Source organism: Chiloscyllium plagiosum, unplaced genomic scaffold (genome assembly GCF_037043375.1).
Source record: "Chiloscyllium plagiosum isolate Xiang-an unplaced genomic scaffold, Cpla_swu_hap1 HiC_scaffold_1, whole genome shotgun sequence".
NCBI classification, from domain to species: Eukaryota; Metazoa; Chordata; class Chondrichthyes; order Orectolobiformes; family Hemiscylliidae; genus Chiloscyllium; species Chiloscyllium plagiosum.
The window spans coordinates 31093918-31106992 of record NW_028270139.1 but is presented as its reverse complement, the minus strand read 5'-3'; the positions used below and the strand labels follow the sequence as shown (position 1 = coordinate 31106992).

Sequence of the window (13075 nt, the reverse complement as noted above, 5' to 3'; positions counted from 1 at the left end):
TAGTCTTATCCCATAAACAATTTCTGTTTTAAAATCTAGGTCGAAGTTTATGTCTTTCCATTGCTATCGTCAGCTGCTGACCCTTACAAATTATGCCAGAGGAGTCCAGCTAATTTTGTTTTTTTATGAGCTTTCAAAAAATCATTCAAACTTTGTTGAATGTTGATAAAACCTGCTTTACAATGACTTTTGTGTGATGATTACTGTGATCAATGTCAATTCACAGAAACACCCACAGAATTATTAGATTTGTAGGCACCCACTGGGAAACAGTATGAAATTGATACTGTGTTACTATGGATTTCACAGTATTCACATTAATGTGAAGGGACAAATAAATGAAATAAAGGCTCCTTTGTTACTGGGATAGCACAACAATTACAGTGTGATGAGACTCATTCTGACTTTGCTTCATTATCTGCCAGGCAGTGCCAGAGAGGCTGATCAGCAGAAATTGACAATAAACACACTGTTAGACTTTCAATAAGTTAACTTCACTTGCATGGACAAGTTTAGTTTATACACCCATGTAAATACAATTACACTATATTCAGCACATGTAAATAGTCAGGCAGACAACAATATGGGGCTGGATTTGAAGTTCCCTTGCTTTTGCATTTTGAAGTAGGAGGGCTCATTAACTATATCAGATGACATAATTATACCAACACTGGAGGTGGATTGAGTGGCTTACCTACTAGTGGACTAAAAAGAACCTTAAATGGGTAAATGATGTCTAATTGAGGGTCTCGTTCTGCATGGGAACATATAAACTGAACTTGCCACTGCAAGTGAAGCTAGTGGATAGCACTGCTGCCTCACAGTTCAATTCCCGTCTCAGGCAACCGTCTGTGTAGAGTTTGCACGTTCTCCCCATGTCTGCGTGGGCTTCCTCCGGGTGCTCCGGTTTCCTCCCACATTCCAAAAATGTGCAAGTTAGGTGAATTGGCCATAGTGTTAAGTGAAGGGGTAAATGTAGGGGAATGGATCTGGGTGGGTTGCTCTTCGGAGGGTCAGTGTGGACTTGTTGGGCCGAAGGGCCTGTTTCCACACTGTCAGTAATCTAATCTAAGTTATCACAAGTCTAACAAAGTGCTCAGTGTTGGTTCCTGGTGATCAACCTCTCTGGCATTATATACCAGGAGAGGCCCACGCCAAGTGGCTCATCAAGGAAGCCCACTGGTGGGTACCTGTCTCCGTCATTCAGGTTGCCTCTGTCCCATTCCCTCTCAAGCCTTTCTCCCAATACTCACTTGCCACATTCAGCCAGTTGAACACCAAGTGAGACTCCAACCATCCTGAAATTGTGCAGTTCCACATGTTCAAAGCGCTTAAGGTCACTGATGGACAGAGGTCCCATTTTGTGTGCATTAGCGACCAACTGGCTGTTTGTTGGGCGCAGTGCAGCCGCTGTTCCCCTCAGTGGGCTCTCCCTCCTGAACCTTTAGCCAGGGCTGAGGAGGATATGATATCTGACACTTCACATAATTCAGTTCCAAGGAGATTCTTATCTACTGGTGTCACAACATTAGGGGAGCACCTCCTGCACATACCTAGATTAGTCGGTGACACCATGGACACTGATGTCCTGTCTGGTTGGATTAGATAATTAATTCTCCAATCTTTTAAAGATAAACAAAAGGTAAATGGTCAACCATTGAAAGAAATGAGAGAGCATTGGAATCAAGTTTAAAAATGAATAATGGTGGTAAGAAAGCTATTTACGAAACAAATCTGGACTCTTGAAGCTGGCTCTGATAAAGAGGATGTCTCAATGCTGCCTCAAAATTATCATAGTTTAATGACATCAAAATAGTCAACTTAAAAAAGAAAATATTTGAAAGAATAATTTTGAAAAGAAAACTCTATCATGTACCTATGACTATTCAAGAGTCCCACTTGTCTGTCAAGTGAGCTGGGCCAGCTGTATTGAAACTTGCTGTAAACTGCCTTTCCAACTTGTTCAATCACTAGCTTTAGGGAACTTTATATACCTTTGTGAATCAACTCAGTGCTTGGATTGTGGAGAATAAATTATTTCACTCTCATCATCAGATTTAGTGCTCTGGACCAAAATGGCAGGTTATTAACTGCTTTGTTTATTTCAGAGATAATATGAACATATAGTTGTCTGTTAAGGTGGGTTGAACTGAATTTTGCCGATTAGGAAGAAGAAACAAAATTGTTTTGAACCTGACAATTGACATTCCATTACATTCTTAAGATTGCAGTGTAAAACTGGATCAAAACCAAAACAGAATCCATTCTTGCATCACTTTTTTTAAAGAATCCCTACAGTGTGGAAGCAAGCTATTCGGCTCAATAAGTCCACCCCATCCAGACGCACCTTCGTCCACCATCTCTTCCACCACGCACCCCTCCCCGCCAACTCAATCCCCGTCACCTTGCATTTCTCATGGATAATCCACCTAACCTACACGTTCCTGGCACTATGGGAAATATAGTTTGGCCAAGCCATCTAACCTGCACATCTTTGGACTGTGGGAGGAAACAGGAGCACCCAGAGGAAATCCATGCAGACACAGGGAGAATGTGCAAACTCCACACAGACAGTCACCTGTCTCTGTATACCTGCTGGTGGCTGTAATGTAGGCCTGGTGTGTGCAGGCACAACAGTGTCTGGTGCCTAGCCAGTTGGCATCAGGAGTTTCAAATGTTACACAAAACTAACAAAAAGCTTCATTTCCCTCTGAATTTTGCAACACGCTGACTTGGATCTGCATTGCTATTCCTCACTGTCACCGGATCAAAATCCTGGAGCTACCTCCCTCACATCACTCCGGGTGCGCTCACACAAATTGAGCCACAGCAATTGAAGAAAGTGGCTGACTGTCACCCTCTCAAGAGCAATCACTAATGGGAGATATTGGTCTTGCCAATGGTGTTCCCATCCCACTAATGAATAAAAGAAAGTCAGTGGCAACTTCTGAGTTCTCTTGTTTTAATCACACCGAACTGAAGCCGAACGTTGTATTATTTGTGTATAAAAAAAGCATTTTTAGTTAAGATTATTTTGAAAGTAAAGCCTGCATTATAAGTGTCGACTACATTTATCAACTATATTTTCAAAGGCAAGATTAATATTGTGCAGCTTTCATATATTTCATGGACAGATACAGTTTGAATTACCTTTTGTTGAACAGGCCAAGGTTTGGTTATTGCAGACACATCACATGCTGTCATCAACATCGCCCTGTCAACATCAGTAAAATTAAGACTGAAACTCAGTGAAATATCATTATCTTCATCAACAATATTTGTAATTATTAAAACAATTTTAGATGAGAATTTGGCAAATTCTCTATATTTGGCTATATTTGGCAAAAATATTTTACTTACCTAATGAATACAAATCTCTAGATCCAGGCAACAGCTTCCTCATTTATAGAGTCATAGAATCATACAGCATGGAAATAGACCCTTCAGACCAACTCATCTGCGCCGACCAGACATCCCAATCTAACCTAGTCCCATTTGTTAGCATTTAACCCATGTCCTCCCTATTCAAGTACCCATCCAGATGCCTTTTAATTGTTGTAATTGTAATGCCTCTACCACTTCCTCTAGCAGCTCATTTCATACACACACACCACCCTCTGTGAGAAAAAGTTGCCCTTCTGGTCCCTTTTAAATCTTTCCCCTTTCATCTTAAATGCCCTCTAATTTTGGATGGTCCCCACCTTGGGGAAAAGATCTTGGCTATTCACCCTTTCCATGCCCCTCATGATTTTATAAACCTTTATATGGTCATCCCTCAGCCTCCAATGCTTGGGAAAAAGCCCCAGCCTATTCAGCCACTTGCTAAAGCTCAAAAGCTTCAGTCCCAGCAACATCTTTGTCAATCTTTTCTGCACCCTCTCAAGTATAACAACATCCTTCCTACAGAGGAATGACCAGAATTGTATGAAGTATACTAAAAGTGACCTCACTAATATACTGGACAGCTGCAACATGACATCCCAACTTCCAGACTCAATGTTCTGACCAAAGAAGGCATGTGTGCCCAAATGCCTTCTTCACTACCCGGTCTGCCTGCGACTCCACTTTCAAGGAACTATGCACCTGCATCCCTAGGTCTCTTTGTTTGGCAACACTCCACAGGGATCTACCATTAAGTGTATAAGTCTTGCCCTGGCTTGCCTTACCAAAGTGCAACACCTTACATTTATCTAAATCAAAATCCATCTGCCACTCCTCGGCCCATTGGCCCATCTGATCAAAGTCCTATTGTACTCTGAGATAATCTACTTCACTGTCCACTACACCACCTATTTGCTATGAAATACTATGGGTATCATGAAGATGTTGTAAAGATGCTTTATAAATGTAAATTTATTTTTGATGTGCAAATTCAAAGTCACCATTAAAATGAAAGAAGAAATGTGGCATAAATAAGTACAAGATACATGAAAAGTCTGACTATAAAAAAACAAAAGTAATGCCAAGTTCAAGACTCAATCTCAAAAATAAATGAACCACATTAGCTCAACTCACCAGCTTTGTGCCAAGTTCAGCAAAGTAGCAATTTTTTGCTTCCAGTCTGTTGATTCATATACCCTGTGATTAGATTCACCAAGCTCCTTAACTTCCCCCAATAAAAAATAGCACCTAATTGACTTACAACAATACAATCAGTGAAGCATTAGTTTACTCTAGTATAAAGATTGATCGACAATATTCTGGCACAATAGAGATTCTTAAGAACTGGTGGGCATCGCAGTTTGGGTTGTAACATCACTCAAATGATGATATTTAAATTTGATTGGCTCCTTACTACTTACGAGCATAACATCTTAACTCTGGCTGGTCCAAGATTGGTATCATAGGCTGCCCTTACCTCACTTTCACAGGAGGCCCTGAGGAAAATTTAACCCCCTCGACTGGACTACAGACTGCTGACAACTATGGCTTTCCACATAAACCATAGTTAGTGACGAATACTCCCCATTAGCAGCTATTCATTCTCCTAGGCTAACCATTATCCACTCCTTTATCTATCCAACTGTTCTCTCTCTTCTCCACCTATTGTTTACTTCTTACATCCACCCCACCCTATCTGCTGCATAAAAAACAACTTTTTTTCCTAGCTACCTTCAGATCTATGGAAGAGTCATTGGACCCTAAACATTAACTCTCATTTCTCTCCACAGATGCTGCCAGACCTGCTGAGCTTTTCCAGCAATTTCCAATTTTTGTTTATGATGCACATTTTTTTATGTTTCTCATTTTTATTTGAGCATTTTTAGATTTTATTTTATGTTTCCTACGTAATTATCTTTGAAATTTTTTTCACCATAAAATTTCAAATTTAAATCTTTAGTTTAGCTTCATTCTTTTTTTATGGTGTGCCGCCCATTTTAGATCATCTAGCAAATGTACAAAAACTGAGCTTTCTTATGCTAAAAATTAGCTTTGCTGATGTGAGCACATGATTATTGCATGATTCTCTCAATTTCTCTCCTTTTTTGTTTCATTGTTTCTATTAACTTCATTTTCCATTGGTTAGACACAGTTGAATAATTTCATGTAGGTTTAATGATGTGTGTAATAACAATGCCTGCATTAGATAGTTACTTACATTAAAAGTTCTTTGTGACTTCTAACTTCCCAGTCAAATTGATTGGTTTTCACTAGATCAAAAAATTCATCTCTCCTCCTAAAAAAAAGTTAATTTTAGTACCATGAGATTAACTTTAATACTTACTCTTTTCCTTCCCCTCATGTTACCATCCATCAGAGTATGTTATTATTTAGTTCATCTACGCATTAATCTGGTGGAGCATACTGTTACCATTGGATGAGCTCTATAAAAGGAGGATAATTCAATCTTGAGGAATACTATTAGAGTTGGGATTCAGCTTCTGCCAGAATGCATACTAAACCCAAGATGTACATCTCCACCAACACCATCAGCTATTTGATTACCAGTGCTATCTGACTTTGATATCAAGTTATGGTTGAGCTAGAATTTTCTTCAATTTAATAGATTAATCCATTTTGTTAGGCCCCTTACCAGGGAGCTACTCTAATATAAGCCCTGGCTGAAACAGAAATACTTACTCCTTATCCTGAGTTTCTAGGACAATGATGAGGAGGAATTTCTTCATTAGAGAGTGGTGAATCTTAGGAATTTCTTACCACAGCTGGCTTTGGAAACCTTACATTTGATTGCGTTGAAGGAGGCAACTGACAGGTTTCTGCAGATTAATGATCTCAAAAGATATAGAGATAGTCTGGCAAAGTGACATTGAAATAACTGAGGAAAAGAATCAGGAGTAGGCCATTTGACCCCTCAAGCCTGCTCTGCCATACAATAGGATCATGGCAGATCCGTCATTCCTCACATTCACATTCCTGTGTTTTTCCCATACATCTTCTTTCCCCGAGTGATCAAGTATATATGTATCTATTTCAGCCTCAATTATACACAACAAATTTACCTTACCGCCCTCTGAGGCAAGTAGTTCCAAAGACCCTTAACATTCTGAGAGAACAAATTCTTCTTCACCCCTATCTTAAGTTCAAGACAATGTACTCTGATACTAGACTCTTCCATGAGGGGAAACATCAACAGTTGACCAGACATGATTTAATTGTATGACAGAACATATATGATGGGTTGATTGGCCTACTCACGTCCTTATGTTCCTCTCCATCTCAGCCTCCTCTTGAAGTCTTCAACATCACAGTTGATGCGGTCTCCCGATGCTCCCGATGTGGTCTCCTCTACATTGGGGAGACTGGATGCCTCCTAGCAGAGTGCTTTAAAAAACATCTCTGGGACACCCGCACCAATCAACCACGCCGCACTGTGGCACAACATTTCAACTCCCCCTCTCACTCTGCCGAGGACATGGAGGTCCTGGGCCTCCTTCACCACTGCTCCCTCACCACCCGACACCTGGAGGAAGAACGCCTCATCTTCTGCCTCGGAACACTTCAACCCCAGGGCATCAATGTGGACTTCACCAGTTTCCTCATTTCCCCTTCCCCTACCTCACCCAAGTTCCAAACTTCCTGCGCAGTACTGTCCCCATGACTTGTCCTACCTGCCCATCTTCCTTTCCACCTATCCAATCCACCCTCCTCCGACCTATCACCTCCATCCCCACCCCCATTCACCTATTGTACTCTGTGCTACTTGCTCCCCACCCCCACCCTCCTTTCATTTATCTCTCCACCCTGCAGGCATTCTGCATCTATTCCTGATGAAGGGTTTTTGCCCGAAACATCAATTTTCCTGCTCCTCGGATGCTGCCTGAACTGCTGTGATTTTCCAGCACCACTCTAATCCAGAATTCAACATCACAGTTGCCAATTTTCAGCAAATTCAATTCACTCCATGTGACTTCAAGTATTGACTGAAAGCACTAGATACTGTGAAAGCTACAGGTCAGAAAACATTTCAGCAACAGTGCTGAAACTCCAGAACTAGCTATGTCCCTGACAAAGCTGTTCATGTACAATTATAACACTGGCTCTGTCTCACAATGTAAAAAACTACCCAGGTGCTCTGTCAGTCAATTCTTGATCATTAACAAAGTGATGGAACATACGACTGATAGTGACAAAAGCATTGCTTTATCAACAATAAGCTATTCACAGTTTAAGCTCTGCCAGGGCCACTCAGCTCCTGACTGTATTTCAGCCTTGGTCCAACCATGAACTGAATAGATGAACTCTAGAAGTGATGTGAGAGAGATTGCCTTTGACATTAAGTCAGCATTTACTGGATATGCCATCACAGAGCCTTAGCAAAACTGTCAATAGGAATCAGAGGGAAATCCTCCCCAGTGATTTGAGTTATACCTAGCACAATTGAAGATGGTTATCGTTGTCAAAGGTTAATCATATTAATCCCAGGATATCACCGCACGAATTCTGCAGGGTAGTATACTAAGCCAAACCATCTTCATCAATGACCTTCCTCTTACAGCAGATGAAAAGTGGGATATTTAATTGCACAGTGTTCAGTCTCATTCACGAGTCCTCAGATACTGAAGCAGCCTGTGTGCATGTGCAGCATAACCTGAACAACATTTGGGCATGGGCAGATAAGTGGTAAGTAAGATTTATGCCACACAAGTGCCAAGCAATGACCATCTAACATGAGAGAGAAGTGAACAACTGCCTTTGAAATCCAACAGCATTACCACCTTTAAAAAACCCATTATAAATATCCTGGGAGTTGCCATTGACCAGAATAACAACAGGAACAACCATATCAACACTGTGGTTAGAAAAGCATGTCAGAGGCTAGGAATTTTGAGCAAGTATGTTACCTTCTGATTCACTAAAGCCTTCCCACTCTCCACAATGCATAAGTCGGGAGTAATGAGACGACACCCTTCACTTATCTGGATGAGTTGCAATTCTAACAACATTTAAGAATGCTTGATTCACCCCACATTCCGCATCTTGAATAATAACTCCCTTCACCACTGCCATCCATGAGATGTGCTGCAGCAACTCACAAAGACTCTGACAATCCCTTTCAAACCTGCAAGTTCCCTGCAAGCCACACACCATCCTGACTTGGAACCATATGGCTGTTCCATCACTGTTGTTGGCTGAAAATCTGATAATTCATTTCCTAACAGTATTGTAGTCGTCCTTACCCAACAAGGACCACAGTGGTTCAAGAAGGCAGCACAGCACCACCTTATCAAGGGAAGGGGAAGTGGACAATGAATGCTGACCCAGCTATCAACACCCACATCTCATGAAAAAAAACATTTTTAAAATGCTTTCAGCTATGCCCCCAAATATTTCTCAAACTGTTTTGCATTTATTTTAACCCCAGATAAAAGCCTTGTAAACTACTGAAGCATGAAAGCATTGCAACTAGGAGATGTCCTTCGAGCGTGCTTTGCTGTTCAAAGTGATCATGGATGATCATCATCTCAACTCAATATTCTCGCTTTCTCCCCATAGACTTTGATATCTTCAAATTTAAACGTTTATCTAACTCATTGCTACATTTAAGACCTGAGCACATGATTTATGCTGACAATCCACTACAATACTGATTGAATGCTATGTTGTCAGACATATACATTAAATTGAAGGTGGCATTTTCCGGAATTGTGGCCATAATCTACCCTCAACAAACATTGTTCATAAGAGATTTACTGGTCGTTCATCTCATTTTTTCTTTGGGTACCTTCCTTTCTGAAAATTATTGGTCTGTTTAATCGAATAACAAGCAATGATTACACTCCAATATACTTAGCTGGATGTGAAGCATTTTAGGCTGTCATGGAGGTTTCTTAAACTACTATGTAAACACAAGTGGTTCTTTTAGAATACTTAGAAAACCAGAGTTTAATAAGTAGAGGTATTATTACCACCTAAAATAATAATGCATAAATTATCATTGTGAGGAAAACTGACAGCTTAATCTGAGTGGATTATCAGGCAGTATTGAATGTTATTACATTTGTCAATGGAAAACGTGAACCATTTCTCTTTTGTTAAGTCCAACATGCAATTCAGCTTTGCAATTTAATTTCAGCACTTCATTTTTAAAACATTAACATTGCAAGACTGAACTTCAAACTGACATATCTCTATCTTTAGTACTTACTTCATGTAGATTGCAAGGTCTGTGGCTAAAATGGCCTGTTCAATCATTTTCAGTGTCATTTTATACTCATCCAGAGAAAGGCCACTCAGAATTTGGTTTCCCTGAAGGAAAATTCATAATTTGCACACATTCAAAAAATGTTAACTGATTACATATTAATTCATATAGATTTTAATTATTATTAATGTTTTTCATGCTTGATTTGGTTAGGAGTTGTGATTCAAGTTAACATTTCTGACACAGCTATTATTGTTAATAACAAAAATAATGATAATAATGAGTTTTAAACTTTGGACACTGATTAAATCCTGGAGAAAGTGAGGACTGCAGACGCTGGAGATCAGAGTTGAGAGTGTGGTGCTGGAAAAGCACAGCAGGTCAGGCAGCATCTGAGGAGTAAGAGAATTGACATTTTGGGCAAGAACTCTTCACCAGGAATGATGAAGGACTCTTACTCGAAATGTCGACTCTCCTGCTCCTGAGATGCTGTCTGACCTACTGTGCTTTTCCAGCACCACACTCTTGACACTGAATAGACCCTGACTATCTGTATATCAATGATCAGTTGTCACCAGCCATGTGATAATAACATTTACTTATGAAATGTAAACGCCACATCATAAATATCACATTTATCAATAGATTAATAGGAACCCAAAATTTGTTATGCTGGATTGTTAACTATTTTGTGACTTTTGAACAGCAGGGAACCAAGTATTTTTTGTCAATCTACAACCATCAGAATGGTGCATTCATAACAGTGCTCAAATGTTATCCTGGGCTGATAAACACATCTGGATTGTCAGATTCGCTGAGATCTAAAGTTTATATTGCGAGGCCAACATTACGCAAAATAAAAGTGACTGCGGTAATCTTGTTATCTGTGGCAGGTATTAATTAAGATCGGAGCATGAATAGTATTTATGCTTTAATTTAAAAATTAAAATGTCTTTACATGTTCTAGGTTTTCTCCTAGAGCAAGTAAAGTTATAATATGATTTAAAGTGTTTTAGGATTTCAAAGTAATTATGTTAATTGCATTGCTCATTAACAAATTATTTCTCTGTGTTGTATCATACAAGCTGTACTCCTAAAGTTTTTTATTGCTCTGCATTCTTTTTTTAACATTCTGACACCTGTAATTGCAAAAATATTGTTTGGTAAGGTTCCCTCACCCAAGTTCACGATGCAATCTAACACAATTTCCATACTTCCAAATTTTTTCATTGTAAAGAATAACACCATCTTTAATGAATGCTTAGACCGGTTAAGTAAATTTATTACTGACTAAAACTGTTTTAGACTATTTTATATCCAGCGCTAAAAACTTCCTATACATGGCAATTGGTTTGTAAAATGAATGCCTTTCTGTCTTCCAAAGAAGTAAAGAAAGTGCAGAAACTCACCAAAAGCATAGCAATAACAACAGATTGTAGACAAATTCTTAAAATAAATCTATGGCTCTTGCACTTTTTGAATATCAACATTATTAATTAAGATAAAGCAGTAAAAAGTAGTCAGCCCACTTACAGGAGAGTTGAGTATCATGACACATTGATCAAAGTGATGATGTTCCATCATGGAGTGACAGTAAAGCTGAGCTAGAGGGTGCTCACTCCTACACAACAGTAATCAAAGAGAAAAGTCTTTTATATCAATACTTCCACTTTTTTTACTAACAGCAATCACTACAAGCAGTATGTGTTAAATTGGCTGCTTGTGTAAACATGTTTCACAGTTGAAGCAAAACGTACTGCTGCACATCATGTAGGTAGGCCAGCAGGGAATAATTTGGTCACTAGTTATCACATACAGCATCACTGAGCAGTGGAAGGAAAACAATTAAACTGCTTGATGGAAGTCAGAGCTATTGAATTAATCGTTGTCATAGACTAACATCTAGAAGACTGCAAGATAAACATTGCATTATGTACACTTACATTGCAAATATCCAAGCTCAGTGGAGCAATTGTACCTTTTAATTATGGAAGTTGTAGGTTCAGTTTCCACCACACAGAGGCCAAGCTGAATTTTCAGTCCAATAATGAGCAATAGCTTAACTGATGAAGATGCTGCTGTTCCCATAAGATGCTAAGCTAAGATCTTGTCTGTCCTCTGAGGTGGACATGAACATTCTTGACACTAGAGTTCACAAGGTGCCCTAACAATATATATCTTTAATTAACAGCTAATACAGATTGTCCATTTATTAATATTATAGTTTTTTGGGATCTTATTGTGTGGAAATCAATTACTGTGTTTTATATATAACATTAATACTTCAGAAATACTTCATTGGTTGTAAAATAGTTAGTTTATTCCAAGGCCATGAAAGGTATGATACAAACCTAACTTTCAGATTCCCAGATGTGATATACATGTTTTCCACAGAGGTGTGATACGAATAGTGACCTTCTTGGTAAACTCAGTAAGTGACCATAAGACATAGGATCAGAATTAGGCCATTTGGCTGACAGAGTCTACTCTGCCATTCAATCATAGCTGAAATGTTTCTCATACCCATTCACCTGCCTTCTCCCTGTAACTCTTGATCCCCTGACTAATCAAGAACCTATCTATCTGTCTTATATACACTCAATGACTTGGCTTCTATAGCCTTCTGTGATGATGAGTTCCACAGAATAACTACTCTCTGGCTGAAGAAATTCCTCCTCATCTCAGTTCTAAAGGATCATCCCTTCGCTGTGAGGTTGTGCCTTCAGATTATAGTCTCTCCTCCTTGTGTAAACATCTCCATACATTATATTTGTGCATACAATCTATAATACAAGCTCTACAAATTAATAAAATAGATAAATGTTGATAAATAGATTCTTAGAGTACAGCATGGAAACAGATCCTTTGGTCTAAATCGTCCATGCCAACCAGATATCCTAAATTCATCCTGTCCTATTTGCCAACATTTGACCCTTATCCTTCTAACCCCTTCCTATACATATACCCAACCAGATGCCTTTTAAATGTTGTAATTGTACCAGCTTCTACCACTTTCTCTGGCAGCCCATTCCATACACGTATCACCCTATGTGAAAAAGTTGCCCTTTAAGTGTCTTTTAAATCTTTCCCCTCTTACTTTAAATCTATGCACTCTAGATTTGGACCTCCCCATCCTGGGGAAAAGTCCTTGGCTATTCACCTTCACCATAACACCCTAAAATTTTATAAACTTCTATAAGATCACCCCTCAGCCTCTGATGCTTCAGGGAAAATAGCCCCAGCCTCATCAGCCTCTCCCTATAGCTCAAACCCTCCAACTCTGGCAACATCCTTTTAAATCTTTTCTGAATCTTTTCAAGTTTCACAACATCCTCATATCATCCTCATTTCCAGTGACCAATTGGCATTATCTCTTGCAAACTGCACAGCAATTCAACCTTTTACATGGAGGTCACAACAAACTGGATGGAGTTCACTGACCATTAAAATTCACCATAGTGTCCAACACGT

General features: G+C 39.3%; 1 protein-coding gene across 5 annotated transcripts in view; it reads right to left on the bottom strand.

Annotated features, from left to right (window-relative positions):
- pde5ab (phosphodiesterase 5A, cGMP-specific, b) overlaps window positions 1-13075 on the bottom strand; it is a 302084-nt gene that overhangs the window by 15251 nt on the left and 273758 nt on the right. For all 5 annotated transcript variants that reach the window (XM_087985784.1, XM_087985782.1, XM_087985783.1 and 2 more), the window contains 4 exons: window positions 11138-11225; window positions 9608-9708; window positions 5600-5677; window positions 3151-3214 (listed from right to left, as the gene is read on the bottom strand). In XM_087985784.1, the coding sequence (XP_087841910.1) occupies window positions 3151-3214; window positions 5600-5677; window positions 9608-9708; window positions 11138-11225 (331 nt within the window). The remainder of the gene's footprint in view (window positions 1-3150; window positions 3215-5599; window positions 5678-9607; window positions 9709-11137; window positions 11226-13075) is intronic.